Raw genomic sequence first — 17,382 nt, 5'->3', positions numbered from 1 at the left:
GCTGTCTGTCCCTTTCAGCCACAGCTGGTAGCGTTTTTTGCCAGTAGAATTAAGTTCGTGGTTTTTCTATGAATCTTGTTGGGATTCACTCCGTTGGACAAGCCACACCCACAGACCTCTTTGAGATAAGATTTTCTCTACCTTCGGCTGCTGCAATTTTGGGCTTACAACTTCGGAGGCTAGAAGTCTGAGATGGATCTTGAGGCTAAAATCAAGGTATGGGGAGGGCTGTGTTTCTTCTGGAGGCTCTAGGGGAGGATCGCTTTCCTTGCCTTTTCCAGTTTCGAGACTGCCTGCCTTCCTTGGCTCCTAGCCCCCTACAGTTGCTGCTGTTCTGCCCATGGCCACAAGGTCCCGCGGATGCTAACCCCATAATGGCCGGGGGGCAGTAGCGATTTTCCTTAGTCTTGGGATCCCAACCAGGGCCACTGGGAGGTAGCAGAGCGCTTCACTCCTCAACTGGTGCAATTCTGCCTATGGCCACTGGGTGGCGTCAGGGCATTCATTGCCTGGAGAGTGCAGAAGCCAGGATTCTCCTGAAAGTTCTGGGGGTAGGGATTGGATGTGGGGTGGGGGGCGGTGCAAATTTCTGCTTTGGGAGGGGTAAAGCACAGCTTCTACTGATGCATCTGTCCTTTGGGGATGTTCCATCTGCCCTCCATGATCCTGTGCCGAGCTTCTGGGGCCGATTCAAGACTGTCAGCTGGGGCTGGTTCTGGTCCCTGAAGCATCTTGGGCTCTGATGAGGAGGCCCCGAGGACGTCCTAGGGAACCTCTGAAGAGTGTGTGTGTGTGTGTGTGTGTCCACAGCCACTGGTAGCTCTAAGTGGATGTTGGTAGCAATCAGAGATGGTATGAGCAGGAGTTGCTGCAGAACCAGGGTAGGAAACAGAATATGAAGAGAAAAATGTGTAAAGGTTTCACGTGTCCCTTTGAGGCACCCTTTGAGCATCACACCTTTCGTGCAGCTCCTGACCTTCACCACAGCCTCACCACCAGCAGCAGCTAACATCGACTGAGCACTTACGCTGTGCCATCCCTAGTTCTAGGTGCTTTACATACTTCTCTCCTTTCATCCTCACAACAACCCCACGAGGGAGATAGCGTCATTATGCCCATTTTACAGATGAATACATTGAGGCTTAGAGAGGTTAAATGACTTGTCCGGGTCACGTAGGCAGTGAGTCGTATAACCAGAATTTGAACTAAGCCCACTGCTTCTCAATCACCAGGCTCCTGGACCCTGGGCTATGGAGGACAGACGCCAAGGTACAATTGAAGCCACAGTGGCATTTTCCTTGCCCACGAGTTTAACCGTCTCCACTTCCGTCATCACCCATCACCTCCGTCTCTATTTTCTGTCTCCATCTCTATCACCATCATGTTTCCCATCTCCATCATCTCTCTCATCTCGTTCTCTCTTCTCTCTAGCACCTCTCTCTCTCATCTCTCCTCTGTTCCATCTCATCTCTCTCTCTAACTCTAGGTGTAGTAGCAGAATTATCAATAAGCAGAAAACCAGAAACAATCTGAATATGGGACAATGGGAGGTTAAGTTCTTAGTTATACAACAAAATCCTCTTAATTTGTTGAATTTAACAAATATTTAAGCACCTGCTCTCCGCCACGCCCTATGACTCGCACGGCAAACAAATCGTTAAAAGAATGCAGAGAGCTTCTATTTGAAGCTGGTGGACTGAACTTACACATTTCCCCTTTCTCTTCCTCTAGTTGCCACTGAAATGACAGTGAATGTGTGTGAAGGGAACAAAAACCATAACAGAACTGAGAACAGGTTCAGAGGTAGGGGGCACGTACCAGCCACTGTAATTAAAACCCCCTAGTCCTTCATTCCTACATATGGACAACCAAAGCTCCCCAGATCCTTGAGCTGAACCAGCAGCATAGAAGAGAAGGACCAAGACAACCTGATTCATGGATTCCAGAGGAAATGAGAGCCTAGGAGACAACTTTCAAAAAATTAAAACCTACAAATGGTTTTATTCATAATAGTGAATCCTGTGTGCTGCTGATGGGAAAGCAAAATGGTACAACCATCCCGGAGAACCATTTGGCAGATTCTTATGGTGTAAACATAAACTTATCACAGGACCCAGTAGTTCCACTCCGCGCACAGACTTGTAGCAAGAGTTTATGGCAGCTTTAGTGATAGCCCCAAACTGGAACTCGCCCAAAGGTCCGATGGACGCTACTCAACAATGAAAAGAACTGAAATGCTGGTGCGCGCGGCACAGATGCATATTAAAAACACTCTGCTATGTCATAGAAGCCAGCTGCAAAACACTACAAACTATGTGACTCCATTTTATAAAAGTCTAGAAGATGCAAAGCTATCGAGACAAGACTGACTGCAAAGGGACGTGAAGGAACATTTTGGGGTGAGGAAAATGTCCTCTATCTTGATTGTGGTGGTGGGCACACAGCTGTGTATACATTCAACCTAAGTAATCACATTTTTATGCCTACAATTGTTGACTTTTATGGCATGTCAATAATGCCTTAATAAAGCTCATTTTTAGAAGTGAAAGTACGTATCTTCAGGGAAACCCCAAAAGGCATTTCCTTCACAAAGAAAAGCATAGGAATGTATAATAAGATATAATTGAAAATCATTGTCAAAGCACCAATCCAATGAAGGCTGGAGTGGTGATACTGATATCAGACAAAGCAGACCTCAGAACAAGAGATATTCCCAGGGACAAAGAAGGTCATTTCATAACGCTGAAGTACAAAAACGATCAGAATATAACAATCCACAATGTGTGCAAATGGAGCGGTGAGCCCCAAGGCACACGAAGCAAAACCCAGCAGAAGTGCGAGGAGAGACCAATCCACATTCACTGTGGGGATTTCCACACTCTCTCTCAATAATGGACAGAACAAGTGGACAGAAGGTCAGTGAGGGTTTAGAAGACTTGAACCACTCTGTTCGACAACTGACCTAATTGACATTTGTGGAACGCTGCGCCCAACAACAGGATGTGGTTCTCAACCCCACCAGTGGGCATCTGTGCGGGCGCTAGTGTAGAACGAGAGTGTAGACATGCAGTTACTGCCACGGAAGACGTGCCTACATGTGAACGTGACCTCGCTTCTGGAAGGCCCCAAGGAATCTGGACTTTGCTAAGGCTGAACTTTGTCCTGTGTATTACTTAGCACATTTTATTGAAATCAGAGTGGCTGCTGCAGAATCTTCCAGAAATTCTCCCCACTGCTCTGCCCTGGACCCCACCGCACTTCCACTCCTCTACTCCCCAGTCCCATTACAAGGCTTAATGGAAAATGCCGAGGTGGGCACATGGTGGGACTGCACAACCTGGAAGTGAACAAAGCAGATCACAGAGTGGGAAGTGTGATGTCCTGCTTGTATGGAGTGATGCGAGAAAGGATATGTGTCGGGAGGGAGATCTTTCAGGATAGAACCAAATTCTTAAAAGAAGTTAATTTTGGAGAGGTACAGCTGTGAATAATTATTGTATCATTTATCCAAATAAATGAGTTAATATTTGTAAAGTGCTTAGGGCAATGCCTAGTAGACAGTTAACTGCTATAAATATAATTATACTAAATAAATCTAGGTTTTTCAATTTTCCTACAATAAACATGTATTACTTATAAAGTGGATAATAAAAGTAATCTGTAAAAGACTTCTGGCTCTGTTAAAGTCAATAGAAAAAGAGATGCTTTTTTGTTGTCAATGAGATTCGATGACTAATGATCCAGGGGACTGAGGCCAAGGAAGGAGCCAGAAATGACCTCCAAGTGCCAAGAGGAAGCCTGGCGGACCATGAGAAAAAGGAAATCAATAGATGTTTGTGGCAAGGCCCAGTTTGTGGAAGACCTACTTAAGGGAAGGGATAGGAAAATGCCCTTCTCAAACACACCAAGAGGCCATGACCTGATTTTCTGAGTCAAATCTTTATTTGGCAAACAAAGCTCCTTCCTGATAATGCAGCCACGTGAGAGGAGAAACCAGGGACCCCCCCAAAAGCATCTCCTCCAGAAAACGAGGAGTCAAGGGCCCCCCTCTTCTGCTGTTGCTTTTGTGACAAGATGGAGATGGCCTGTGGACAATGGACCACAGGGCAACAAGGTCCCTCCAAGATGTTCCCTCCTCCAGAGTTGCACAGGGGTGGCGGGAATTGGGCCCAGGGGCTGGGAACCTCACACCCACGGTCTGATGGGCTGTAGAGAGCTGGGTAGGAAGGAAGGGCCCTGGAGGACAAGTCTCCAAGGGGCTGTGGTCCTGGATTCCAGCTCCCTGGGGACAGGCAGGGGCTCCAGGCTCTGGCTGAGGCCCAGCTTCGAGTCACGGACAGGCTCTGTCCCCCCACTGGAGCCCAAAGCCGGCTCTGCTAGGAGGGGCAGCCACTCACGAGAAGGGGTTGTCATCGCCCCTCAAAATGGGCTGTGATTTGCTCCAAAGTCTTTCCTTTAGTTTCGGGGACAAAGGACAAAGTGAAAAGGACACTGAAGATGCAGAAGGCGGAGGCCAGCCAGAAGGCGCCATAGGGCCTGAGCACTGCCTGGAAGGAGAGGGAAAGGCCTCATGTGGACACTGCAGGTCAGGAGCCCTCACGCGACCCCAAGCTCAGGCCACAGCCTGCCTTGCCCGGGCTCGGGGGAGTGGAGGAGGCTCTGGCCTGGCCATCCAGAAGCCTGGGCCAAGCACCACGCAGGGCGTGGGTGTCATGTGGATGGGGAAGCTGATGCTGTCAGATACCCACAATCAAGTGACAGCTGGGCTCCTACCACAGGGTCTGCTTCTGGGGCCCCCAGACCCACTCTCTACGCTCTGCTTTGGCCCTGCGCTGAGTTCCCTGCCTCCAGAGGAGTCTCTTCTTGGTGCCGGAGAGAACAGGTGCGCTCTCAGCAGGTTGAGAGGGGGCATGTGAGCACACAGGGCACTCGGGGCCCACCAACGTGGAGGGGAGAGCGAGCAGCTCCCTTCACTCAGAGCCTGGCCACCCTCCTAGTGCAGGCCCGGTGACCTCCCAGGTGCCAGAAGCAAAGCCCCCTCCCTTGTCAGCTCCTCCTTCTCTGGACCCGTCCCCCGCCTTCCCCAGAAGTTCTTCTCTCAGCTTCTCAGACACTGTGCACCCCGGGTCACTGTTAGGACCTTTACCATCTCCTCCCTCCTTTGTTGTTGGTCCCCCCACAGCTCCCAGCAAGTCATGTGCGCCTCTCCTCTGCCCTGGTCTTCCCAATGTTCCCCAGGGCAGCCCCAGGCACCCACGCCTCTCCCGGCCTGCCCCTCCTTGCTCTCGCCCAGCCTCCGGGTGCTCCGCTGTCCGCTGCCATCCCAGTCTGGTCGTAAAGGGTACTCTGTCTATCTCACTGCTGTCTCTGGCTCCGTGAACAGGCATGGGCAAGGTATGTCCCAGGAGACGTGAGGGGAATGAATGGTTGAACAGGTGGCCTGTCTGCTCTAGAACCATCCTCCCCTGTTGGCTGGGGCACCCCTGAGGCAGGATCCAGGTCTGTGTCAGTTCATCCATGTGAAAGTCGCAGGATGTTAACATGAACTGGTGCTCCCACAACCTTAAGGGGAAGGTGCCGTCACCCTCTTCCATTTTCAGCCAAGGAAGCTGGTTCGGAGAAGGTGAGCAGTATATCCAAGGTCACGCAGTGGGAAGTGACCAAGGTGGGGTGAGAGCCCAGGCCTGTCAACTCCAAAGCCAGAGCTCTTCCTGCACAGCCCTATATCCTGGCCCAGGTCCCCAGCATCCAATGGCAGAGGCCAGTCCTGCTGTCCTTCTGCCAGAATAGCCTGAAGCCTCCCGAGTGGTCACGGCCTGGGTTCCTCACCCTTCCTGGCCCATCAGGCTTCCCCTCATCCCTGCCCAAGATGGCTGGTGTCCCAGGAGGGTGGCTTCTGCCTGCACGCGAGGCCTTCTGCAGTAAGAGTAATTCTAAAAAGCGCTCCCAACTGACTACATGATGGGGAGACCCCCGGGGCTTGCACTCACCATAACACTGCTGAACTCTTTCGTCACCAGGAAGGCCATGAACCAGTTAGTGAGGACACACACACCGGTGGCCATGCCCTTGACGTGCAGAGGAAAGATCTCAGACATGAGGAGCCAGGGGATGGGCCCCCAGCCCACAGCGAAGCCTGTGGGAGGAAGACAGGCATCAGAGCTCATGGTTTCCAGTCTGGGCCCCCAGCTCTGCGCCTTCCTTCCGCGACGACTCAGGCCAGTCCCTCCACTGCTCACATATCAGGCTTTTCTCTGTAGCACGGGGTCATGATGGGGCCTGCTTGGAGGGCTGTTTGGGGTGGGGGGGTGGTTAAGTGAAAGGGGCTGAGAAGGGCTTAGCTCAGTGCCTGGGACGTGGTCAGAGCGACAAACACAGAGGTGGGGACCTATGTGATAGAGAGGCAAGGCCTGGGAGGCCTGGATGTGCTGGGAGCCGCAGGAACCCGGTGGTGACAGGATGTCCTTATAGCACCCCCCAACCTCCCCATGGACCCCCTTCTCACCGGCGATAAAGAGGCACATGCTGCCCACTGCCAACCAGGCCAGCCCCACGCTGGCACTGGCGGGCTCCATGGAGAGAGTCGTCAAGAGGTCCACGTGTGAGGAGTTGCTAGGGCCACCCTGGGTCAGCTTGAAGTAGGCACCAAAGGCACTGGTGCTGAACACCATGACCACACCTGCAAGCGGAGGGTGGCAGTGGGCGGGACCCTGGGAGAAGAGGACCGCAGCCCGGGCACGCGGAACTCGGTGCGGTGTGGCCACGGCACTGTGGCCTGGGTGTCTCTGAGAGGGCAGCAAGCGGTGGTGCCTGGGAGCCCAGACTGGCAGCACGCAGCCCGGTCCTGCCAGCCCCGGCTTAGACCTTGAACCGCAGCAGAGTCCGAGAACCTCTTGGCGGCAGAGCCTCCCCGGCCCGAGGAGCAGGAGGGGTAACTGTGGCAGCAGCCCGGTTTTAACCCCCGCGCGGATCGTCTCTGGGTCCTCACCATGGCCCCCCCGTTGCTCCCATTTCATTGGGGGAAACTGAGGTTCAGAATGGTGAAGTCACTTGCCCTAAAAGACCACAAGCTTCCGAGTCACTTCCCCTCCTGGGTCCTCGGTTTCCTCATCATAAACCGGGGCCCTGACGGTGCCTGCTTGGAGGCTCACGGCAAGGGTTCAGGCGCGTAAGGTGACGCTGTGAGCGCAGGCCTGGTCTGGAGCGAGCGCTCGGTAAGGGCATCCATAAATCTTGGCCTTTCCTCACAGGTACTTGGCTGGCCTTTTTCTGCTGCCGTGCGGTGGCCTCAGCAAAGACCCTCCAGCCTGTGGTGGGGAGTCTGGCCTGCGCCACCCCACTTTCACAGGGCCGACCCCTGGCCCTTGGGCCTTACCGGACAAGGTCAGGAGCAGCCTCCGCCCAGCTCTGTCCATGATGAGGGCCGCCATGGCCGTGAATAGCACCTGGATGATGCCTACGATGACCGAGGCTAGGCTGCTGTCCTGGGGAGATGGGCCGAGGCGGGTCAGGCAAAGACCCCGGGACTAGGCATCCAGATGAGGCAGGCTGGGGCGGAGGCCTCTTTACCTTGAACTTGGCCTCCTCAAAGATGGTCTCTGCATAGAACATGACAGCATTGATCCCTGACAGCTGCTGGAAGGCCATCAGCGCAATGCCGACGATGAAGGGCTTGTAGATGCCGGGACGCCTCAGCTGGGCCAGGGGGAAGCCCTGCTCAGACAGAGGCCGGTGTCAGCGCTCCTCCCTACACCCTCCTGAGGGGCCTGCTGGCTTCGAGCCCCGTCCTAAAGCCTGGTCGAGGGAGTGAGCCTCAGCTCTTACCACCTGGGCCTCGTGTCCGAGACAGGTCCCCACATCACTTTAGCCTCACTTTTGTAAGGTGACAAGATCCTCACCTCCCTGTGTCCCCTCCTGATTTGCTGGGGGAACCAAGAAGAGATTACAGGGACACAAAGCCAGGGGCTCCAGAATCCCACCCACCCCGGGCCTAGGTCTGAGCTGAGCGCCTCTCCTGGTGCTGTTGAATCCCTACCACCACCAAGCACATGCTAGGACTCCCATCTTACAGATGGAGAAAGGAAGGCTTAGGGATGTGAAGGGCACACAGCAGGTAAGCGGCAGAGACTCCGTCTTCTCCCCTGCCCTACAACACCCCATTCAAAACTCCAGTTCCTCAACTCTGCACCTGGGTTTCCCTGTGACCCAGCCGGAACTTTCTCTTCCTGAAACAGTAAGGAGAAGGCCAGGGCCCGGCCAGGTAGTGGGGCTCCAGCAGGCCTTTGCTTGCTCACACACAGGACAACGCCCCCACTCGTGCCTCCCCTCCCCGTGTGTGTATGCACAGCCTTGGGAAAGGCTGTGCTGGCCTCCCTCGGCTGCAAAAGGGCCGTATCTCGCTGCTTCCTACCTCCCATCCCCACCCTGCCCCGGCTCTGGCTCCCAGCCCCTCACCTGGTGCTCAGCCCCGACAGGGGGCTCCTCCCAGACCTGCTCAGAGCCCCACAGGAACTGCATAGCGGCCATGGCTTCCTGGCGCCTCTGCTGGGTCAGCAGGAAGCGTGGGGTCTCGGGCATGCGGCACATGAGCAGCAGCATGAAGGACGCAGGCACACAGCCCAGGACAGCCAGCCAACGCCACTCCAGGACCCAGCCTGGTTGGGGGGGGGGCGGTGTCAGATGTCAGAGCGGAGGGGGCCAGGCTGGATCTTATCAGAGTGTGCCCGCCCTCTCACCAACCCCAGTGGCTCAGCTTGAAGGGTGGGGGCCTCTGTGTGGCTATGCTTGTGTTTGTCACCAATATTGTTGTCACCAACTGTGGTTGATAAATATTGTAGAAATGCTCGTGGGCACATCAGGGTGCTACAACTGCCCGGTGAATACTTATGTGCAATTAAAACAGAATGAGGCACTCGCTCTTTGTCTAAAAGGGAGGGAGGGAGAGTAAATACGCACAGACTCTGGAAGGCCACCGAGAAGCCGGCCAGGTTGGCTCCTCTGGAGAGGAAGGGGGACAGAGTGGGAGAGACTTTTCACGGAACGCCAGTGGATCAGTAGTCACAGAAACTGGTCAATGAACGTGCTGGTTAGGACGAACTGGAGGTAGTTCTGCGGGCATACTGACGCCAAGTGTCAGTGTCAGTGTCTGTGTTTGGTAGGGGCTTTGGCACTCCGTGGGGCCCCCAAAGCAGCCAGACTGCTGGCAGGACTCTGAATTAGAGTCTGGATGGTAAGTGGGCAAAAATCAAAGAGCCCAGACCAGGATGTCGCTGACTCTGAAGAACCAGAGGGCACAAACTCTGCACCCCTGAAGCTCCCGTTCCCCACTGGGTCTCAGGTCATCCCTTGATAATTCTCATTAACAGCCTTGGACTAGGTGGGGTTATCTCCACTTAAAGACAGGAGAAGTAAGGCTCCCTGGGGCAGTATGACTGGGCCAAGGTCACACAGCCAGTACGTGTCCCCTAACATGGGACTGTCTGATGTGAATACTCTCTCTACCCCAGTTCTGGTGAAAACATGTCTGCCTCCAGAAGCTTCCGCATGCTGACACCAGCTCTGACCCTTGGGTCTCCTGGAATCCTCCTCTTCCACACGGCAAATCCAGTACTGCTATTTCTGAGAGACATGCTTGGGCCCTCCAAGCTCCAGGGCTGAAGAGTTTTAGGGGTGCCCCAGTCACCCCTCGAATCCTGTTTGTCACTGCGCAGTGAGGTACTGACCTAACCAGTCAGCTCCCACCCTTCAACCCCCTCGGAATGGGCTTTCAAAGATGAGGACATCACCTTCTCCAGCTCTCCCTGGAACGTAGTCACAAGACCCACATGTCCCAGGGGCTCCGGGAGGTGGTCTGTGTGACAGGCTGTGTGACCTTGGACAAGTCCCTTGACCTCTCTGAACTTCAGGGTCTACACCTATAAAATGGCCACACAGCCATTAATGGGGATCAAAAGAGGCTGTGAAAGTTACCTGCCAGGTAGGCCAGGAGGATGCCTGTGACGACCATCAGCTGCACACAGGAGCCCAGCAGCCCCCGCACTCCGGGGTAGGAGATTTCAGAGATATAGACCTGTTGGCAGTGAAGAGGAAACCGTACTCGGGATGGAGAGTTCTTAAAACTGAAAAGCCTCAGCCATTCAGAGTTGAGGAGCGCCTCAGTGGGGGAGGCTGCTGCAAGCCAGGTGGGCCTCTAATTGCAGGTCCCAGGTCAGCAAAGCCCACTGCATGCCTCCCTGCCTTTCCAAGTGATCAGCAGCGGGTGTTTTAAAGGGGACTGAGGATATACATGGATTGCTGATTGTGTGTGTGAGGGGGGCACAGAGCTCTTCAAACTTTCATTTCATTGTATGACTACCCTTGATAAAATGCAGGTTCTGATGCAGTACGTCTCGGGTGGGGCCCAAGATTCTGCCTTTCTAACTAGCTCCAGATGACACCCGGGCTGCTGGGCCAAGAATCACACTCCCAGTGGTGCCCTTGGAGTGAAAGCCAACTCTCTGCCTCAGTTGCTACCAGTGACTGCCACTGCTTCCTCTGGGCTCAGGGGCCAGAAAGGTCTTACCCATACTTCCAGGTTATTCTGTACCTTATGCCCATGGCTAAGATGGGTGAGTTTTTGTCCAGTAACAAAACCCAAAACATAAAATCCGACTTGGCTGCTGCCTGCTGCCCAGCAAATGCAGGTAAAATGAGCGGTGGGTGCAAAGGGATGACCAGGGAGGACTCGGAGCCACTACTTTCAATCTTGACCAGGTTGGCATGTGGGTGGTTGATCATCCAAGCCCCATGGCCAGCAGAACCAGCAGTTCAGTGGTCACCCTGCAGTTTCAGCTGCCAGGGTCCAAGCCCTTCCACAAGCCATGCCAGGGATATGTGTGCAGTCTCACTTAATCCCCACAACCGCTGCACGAGGTAAGGCCATTGTTCCCATTTTACAAGGGGAGGAAACTGAGGCACAGAGAGGTACTCTGCCCCAGTAAGAGACAGACCCGGGATTTCACCTAGGTAGACGGCTCCCAAGTCAGCCCAGACAGTGGTGCATCGGAAAATGGAAAGAGAGAAGAGGGGAAGCAGCTGGAGGACCGGTCCCTGAGTAGTGAAGGGGAACAGTAGAGCCCAGTGGCCTTTGCTGCCAGGACAAACCAGAACAGGATTTTCCTGCTAAACTGTAGTCAGTGGTCTGAATGACAATGGGAGATCTACGCCTTACTATAGGCTTCTGTGACCATCCACAGACGGCATCTTATTTGTAGAGCAAAAGAGACACCTGGTTAAGTGACACTGTCCTGGGTTCGAGTAATAGCTTCACCACTGACTAGCTGTGGCTCGACGAAGGGCTTCAGTTTCTGAAGCTCATTTCATCTGTAAACAAGGATAACAGCGGCTCCTTCCAAGGACCGTCGCGGGGGCGAAGGAAGATAAAGTCGGGAGGGGCACGGTGCCAGGCACCCAGGAGGCCGCAGCCAGGGAGAACCGCGCCCGCAGGTCCGCTCCTTCCCGGTCCCAGGGCACGGGGCTGAGGGACACTCACCGGGGCTACGAGCGAGGCAATACCGCAGGCCAGGCCGGTTAGGAGGCGGCCCCCGAGCAGCATCCACACGTTCTGGGCGGCGGTGATGACGGCAAAGCCGACCACGAAGGGCACGGTGCAGAGCAGCAGGCTCAGCTTGCGCCCGGCGCGGTCCACGAGCCAGCCGCCCAGCACGCCCCCCGCCGCGGCGCCCAGGGTCACGATGGCCTGGGGGCGGGGCGACCGCAGGCTGGAGCCGGAGCGCCACAGGGCCGCGGCCCAACCTCGCCCTCAACCCCAGCCCCAGCAGCCTCCTAGAAGAGGGGATGGTGACCCCCCGCAGGAGAGCTGGGACGCACCCGGCAGAGGGTCTCAGTGCCCGCCCGAAGCATGGTAAGCGCAGGGGCCCCTCGCGCGTGGGGTGGAGGCGGAGGGGCCCAGGCGGGCTGGAGAGTGAGCCCGAGGCCTCACCCCGAACCAGGAGGCGGCGGCGTCATCGAGGCGCAGGGCTGGGGACGCAGCGCGGCGCAGGCTGGGGATGGCCGGGGAGCTGTAGCCGAGCGCGAAGCCGAAGCTGAGCGGGCCCAGGGCGGCGGCGAAGGCGGCGAGGAAGACCCGGCGGCTGAGGGGAGCGCTGCGGGGACAGGGCGGCGGGTGAGCGGCGCCGGCCTGGGCGCAGCAGGAGGGGCGAGGCCGCGTCCCGGGCCCGGGTCCCCCCACCCGCTCACCTGCCGCCGGGCGGCCCCAGGAGCGGCTGTGTCTCCTCCTGGTCCTCCGGCGTCATTTCTGCAGCCAACGACTGCTTGGTCAGCTCTGTTGCCTGAACTGCCACGGGTCCCGCGAGCAGAGCCGGCCAATAGGCGGGGGAGGGGCGGTGCTGGGGCGGATGGAACGGCCAATGGGAACGCAAGGCGTGGTTATCCTCTGAGCTAGGAGCCACTCCCCAAATCAAGGCCGACCAATGGGAGAAAAGAACCGGTAAGCGACACTCACTGGAACCGCCCCTAGGACTAGGCTAGCCAATGTTTACGTGGGGCGGAGTTTGTATGTGGGCCTGGAGTTGAACCGTCCAATAGGAGTGTGGTGCGAACCTAGAGGCGGGATCAGAAAGCCTCCTCAAGCGGAGCCAGCCAATGAAGGTGGAAGGCGGGGATTCAGCTGCTTCTGGAGCCGCCTCTCAGTCTAGCTTCAACCAATGAGGCTACCAGCTGGACGAAGGTGGAGCAGGTGCGCGGCGCCCTGCACTTCCCGCCCGGACTCTGGGCAGTAGCAGCCGTCCTGCCTGGTCAGCTCTGTAGTTCCTGCTCCGCGTTAACCGCTGCCCTGGGACAGGGGTTGGACGCGCCTGGCCCAGCTTAGCCCACTGATAGCAGCAGGAGGAATGTCTCCAAACGATTTTCCTGGGCCGCTGTCTTTCCTCTTGGAACCTGGGCTGCTGGGGGCGCAGGCGTGGACCTGCGCGCCGCAGCCCACCTCCGTGCCGGTCAAAACTCGGAGCCCGCAGATTGCTGACAGCTACGAGCCGACAACCAGAAGGACCTCGAGGTGCTGAGGACCTATGTTGGGCAGCGCCCTCTTATGTGTGACTGATCTGGGCTAAAATGGTGAGCCCCAGGCTCCCTGTTAAACTCCACTCACTTCATTGGTCATCCTGACTGTTGAATCTTCATCTTAACACCTGCCATCTTTGAGTCTCCTGCGGGTATTAATAGCCAACTTCTGGGCGCCTGGGTGGCTCTGTCGGTTAAGCGTCTGCCTTCGACTCAGGTCATGATCCCAGGGTCCTGGAATCGAGTCCCACATGGGGCTCCCTGCTCAGCGGGAGTCTGCTTCTCCCTCTGCACCCCCCCACCCCCCCGCTCGCGCTCTCTCTCAAAAATAAATATTAAAAAAATAGCCACTTCTGCACGTGTGCACCCAGGTGACTGCTGGAGATAGGATGATATCAGGACTCTGAAGGATCTTGCCATTTGTACCCAACCCTTCTCTGGATGAGGCAGCTGAGGTGCAGTGCTGTGTAATTCTTGAAAGAACCAGGGCTACGAGAGTAAGAGGTTTGGCTTCTCATCTCTCTCTCAGCCTGTTTCCTCATCTGAGTGGGGATGACAGTATCTACCTTCTGGGAGGGTTTTAAGCAGAGGCCATGTACACGAAAGACCAAGCACGTGTGAAGCACTCACATGCTAGCCCGTATGATTATGGAAGTTGTTTGACCTAGTGCGGCTTCCTGATTGTACTGTCTTTAAAGACAGGCAACCCTGGCCCTCTGTGCTTCCACAGCATCTTGTGCTCCGGTTATAAATTTGTATCTCAGCATTTATCTCTGCTGTGTGATCACTTGTTTACTTCCCCTCCTCCCTTAATGGATGTACCTCTTCCTCCACACGGTGGGCCCTCGGTCTGCAGAGTGGATGAATGCCTCCGACTCCACGGGCAAAGTGCTGCAGTTACACAGTGGGGTCACTCAGCCAGTGGGGTAGGCGGAGGGGCTTATGTGGACAGGCTGCTCCAGTGAACCCACCTAGCACCAGCCCTCCGAGCCACAGGCCCTACAAACCCACTCCCGCCCTCTGGCTCGTGGTCTCCCTCCCAAAGGTGCAGCAGTCACTTCTTGGCCTTCATAAGCAGATATTGCTGCCTGAGCCGCCTCTGACCCCCCTTTTATAAGCCAGTCACCATCGATTTGACTAGTAGGGTCCACCTCTTGCACTTTCTACATTCACTCCTCAGATTTGTGACCCTTGTCAAATCATGGGGCAGTTCCGATGCTTCTAATCTCTTTGGAAGAATGTTCTAAATCACCCTTGGTTTTTTCTATTCCAGGCAGAGAAGCAAGAAACTCCAGAAAAAAAAAAAGATGACAGAAAGAACACACGGACAAGCTTATAAAGCTTACAAATTAGTTTAACATGAAAAACACCAGTCAGATCCAACTGACACAAGGAACTCAGCCTGACTCTGTATGGTGGACAGGGGAGAGGGCAGAGCTCTGGGGTCAGAGATCTTAGAGTTTCAAATCACTGTCCCTTTCTGAGCCTCAGTTTACTTATTTGAAAAGCAAGAATAATAAAACCTAACTCCCAAGACTTTCTTGAGGTTGAGATACAGCGTGCGGGGGATCTTGTGTTTCCCCCAAATACGAAAAGGGGCAGAAGGAAAGAGGAGGAACGGCCATGCTGAGGACAGCGAGGGTCTACCTGGCTATACCTACTAAGCGCCATCTGCATTACTCTCGCCCTCTCGCCATCCGCTGAAGGGAACCAGGCAGGCTTCACAGGGTCCAGCATGTTGGGCTGGTTCTTGCACAAACACCACATTGGCAGTTGTGCAACAGGCAGACAAGGGAGCTCTCCTCACAGCGTGCAAGGCCCATGAGGAGGGAGGACCCAGACTTCTGTAAAATCTGTCAGATCAAGGTCATGTCAAACACAGCTCTCTGCACTCCCAGAAAAGCCCTGCAGAAGGACCCTCAGGGATGCTTTCACGGGGGAATGATTTCAAGTTTCTTTTGGTGGGTAATATAGGTGAGAAGAGAGCTAATAAAATGGAATCCATCAGACTAAAGCCAAAGGTAAATTACCTTCTTCATACAGATTAAAATTTTTACAGTGTCGGTGAAACTAGGTTTCCCCCTTTGATCTCCCGTGGCTAGAGGCTGACATTTCACGGTTTCATTCGCACTGGTCAAGCCCACATTTTCTTTTCAGTTTGAGGACGGAGCAACAGAAGGCAGGTGATGATAGGAGAAGGACAATCACTTGGTTCACGTGAAAGAGCAAAGCAGACCTGAACATGAGAAGGGAATTTGAGGATGATTTTGGTGGTAAGGAGTGACTATTGCCTGGCTACATGATTTCAGAGTAACAGTGAAACCAAACAATCTTAAGACTTAACAGGCTCCTACCCCTTTCTTATTCTTTGTGAGACACAAGGAGGGAGTAGGAGCTTCTAAGAACTAACCATTCAGCTTTTCTCAAAAGTCTACAGGCAGGGACACAGCTGGTTCCAAACTCAGTGAACTGAAACAGCAACAGGGGCCAAAGGTGCAGGAAGAAAAGTTATTTACAATAAATTTTAAAAGCAATGGCTTTTCTTTATAAAAGAAACACATTATGTGACATAAATCAAAACCGTAATGAAAAAATAATTTTTCCATCTAAGTATATAAAATATAAGAGAAGGTTGCAGTAAATAAGAATGAACATTATTGATTTATTCAAAGTTTCAATCTAAAACCTCAATGAAATCTACCACCTTTATTACAAGGGGACTGATGGTTCCTGAACAGAAAGAAACAAAGGTCAAGAAGGATGGCACCGGACATTGGAGAAACCCAAACCGGCCAGATGTGCAGAAGGTTTGGTCCAGTAGATCATGGGTGGGCTAAAAGCCACATTTTGTTGAGAAATGCTGTCAGAACTGGTTAAAGAGTAGAAACCTCCATAAGAAAATTAAAGATGGCAAACTCGATCCGGACCCTGTTTACTTCAGGTCAATAATGTCTTCATCCGAGGAAGCTGTAAGCTGAAAGGGGCTGCTACCCCACATGGGGCTGCCTTCTCTGTCCACCACAGGGTCCTGGTCAGAGCCTGTCGAGTGGTAGCGCCCCTCGGGGTTGGCTTCTGGAGCAGAAGGACTTTCCAAGGAGTCCGTGGTGATTCTAGAAGAGAAAAGTCACGTGAGGGATCCCTGGAGAGCACTAGTGACCTGGGCCCCTTCTGTCAGGCAGTTTCCTGCTCATCTGAGCTCATAAAGCCTGTCGCCCCCCACCCCCCACCCATTGGGGGGGAAAGGTGGGGACATGCAGGAGTCACCCACACAGAGCGTGGGGTCTGCAGTCAGCCAGCCCTACCTCATGGGCTGTTGGGTGTTTTAAAGGCCAGTGGTGACATGTAGGAAGTATTTGAGGCGTTTTTTAACCTTTCTAAAGGACAAATCTAGATAATGTCATTCTCTGTCTAAAACCCTCCTAATTGGGGCTCCCTGTGGCCTGAGGATAAGGCTGAAAGTCCTACCCACAGGACCACAGACCACAGACCACAGGATCTGCCTCCTCCCAGCCCACCCCATCGCCTGGATTTCTCTTGTACTCAGGACACTCTCTTGATAGCTGCAAAACCAATTTGACTAAGTTCAGGGAGTTCACTCATTCAACAAATGCTCATTTAGCCTGTGAAAGCCCCCCTGCCCAGCCTTTGGCCGCAGAACAGGCCATGCTGTGCCGGCTTCAGGGCCTTTGCCCCTGCTGTTCGCCTCATTCCTTCTAATTCGGTCAAAGCTTGGCTCAATGCCACTTCCTCAGAAAAGCCCTCTTGACACCCCTCTCCCAAAGCAGAACTTCCACCCACCTTAACCCATCACTTACTTTTTAAAAATTTCCTTACAGCACTTGTCACTACTGGAAACAATTTAATTTGCTTAATTGTTTACAGGTTTATGGTCTGTGTCTCCACACTAGAACGTAAAGTCCATGAGGGTAGGACTTGCCACGCACGAGGGGCTCAGTTTATGGGATTAAAGCATCTGTGAGCATTACCCCCTCTCGGCCAGGCTAATGCTTACTGGATCTATGAGATCTGGCTCGGCCTTTCCTGGTGTTTGAGACCCTCCCTGCTCCAAGTGTGGTGTGGCCAGCACTCCTCATTCCTCTGCATTACCTGCCACCCCGAACGCTGCAATTCCTGGGGTGTCCTTGTTGGCCTTCCCGCCTGGCCTGTGGATCCCCTGAGAATGACCTTCATATCCCCGACACCCAGCTCAGTGCCAGGTGCTCTAAGAATGTGTGTTGAATGAATTAATGGAGCCTGGACATGCGCCCCCTTACCCTCCATACAGGAGCTTGAGGGACACAGAGGCTGCTAGGGGACAAATCA

General features: G+C 54.2%; 2 protein-coding genes across 9 annotated transcripts in view; both read right to left on the bottom strand.

Moving 5' to 3' along the window:
- Positions 1 to 244: 244 nt before the first annotated feature.
- On the bottom strand, positions 245 to 12,639 carry SLC2A8 (solute carrier family 2 member 8). 6 transcript variants are annotated; one of them, XM_034664556.1, is made up of 10 exons: positions 12,238 to 12,293; positions 11,981 to 12,143; positions 11,531 to 11,737; positions 9,970 to 10,069; positions 8,455 to 8,654; positions 7,570 to 7,713; positions 7,376 to 7,484; positions 6,506 to 6,679; positions 5,991 to 6,136; positions 256 to 868 (listed from the first exon to the last, which is right to left on the bottom strand). In XM_034664556.1, exons 1-10 carry the CDS (start codon positions 12,291 to 12,293, stop codon positions 503 to 505), a joined length of 1,665 nt encoding a protein of 554 aa, XP_034520447.1. In that variant the 3' UTR covers positions 256 to 502. The 6 variants fall into 6 exon arrangements, with proteins under 6 accessions (XP_034520451.1, XP_034520449.1, XP_034520453.1 ...); XM_034664557.1 differs by lacking the exon at positions 256 to 868 and adding an exon at positions 3,924 to 4,547; XM_034664558.1 differs by lacking the exon at positions 8,455 to 8,654 and having other exon boundaries at positions 247 to 868; positions 7,570 to 7,598; positions 12,238 to 12,637.
- A 3,062-nt stretch (positions 12,640 to 15,701) lies between these two features.
- The window catches only part of GARNL3 (GTPase activating Rap/RanGAP domain like 3), a 146,001-nt gene continuing 144,320 nt past the window's right edge, over positions 15,702 to 17,382 (bottom strand). For all 3 annotated transcript variants that reach the window (XM_034664549.1, XM_034664550.1, XM_034664551.1), the window contains one exon: positions 15,702 to 16,169. In XM_034664549.1, coding sequence (XP_034520440.1) covers positions 15,992 to 16,169 — 178 coding nt within the window. In that variant the 3' untranslated portion in view covers positions 15,702 to 15,991. The remainder of the gene's footprint in view (positions 16,170 to 17,382) is intronic.

The sequence above is a fragment of the Ailuropoda melanoleuca genome, chromosome 7 (assembly GCF_002007445.2).
Source record: "Ailuropoda melanoleuca isolate Jingjing chromosome 7, ASM200744v2, whole genome shotgun sequence".
NCBI lineage: Eukaryota > Metazoa > Chordata > Mammalia > Carnivora > Ursidae > Ailuropoda > Ailuropoda melanoleuca.
The sequence above is the reverse complement of the archived record's forward strand: the minus strand, read 5'-3'. Positions and strand labels throughout refer to the sequence as shown.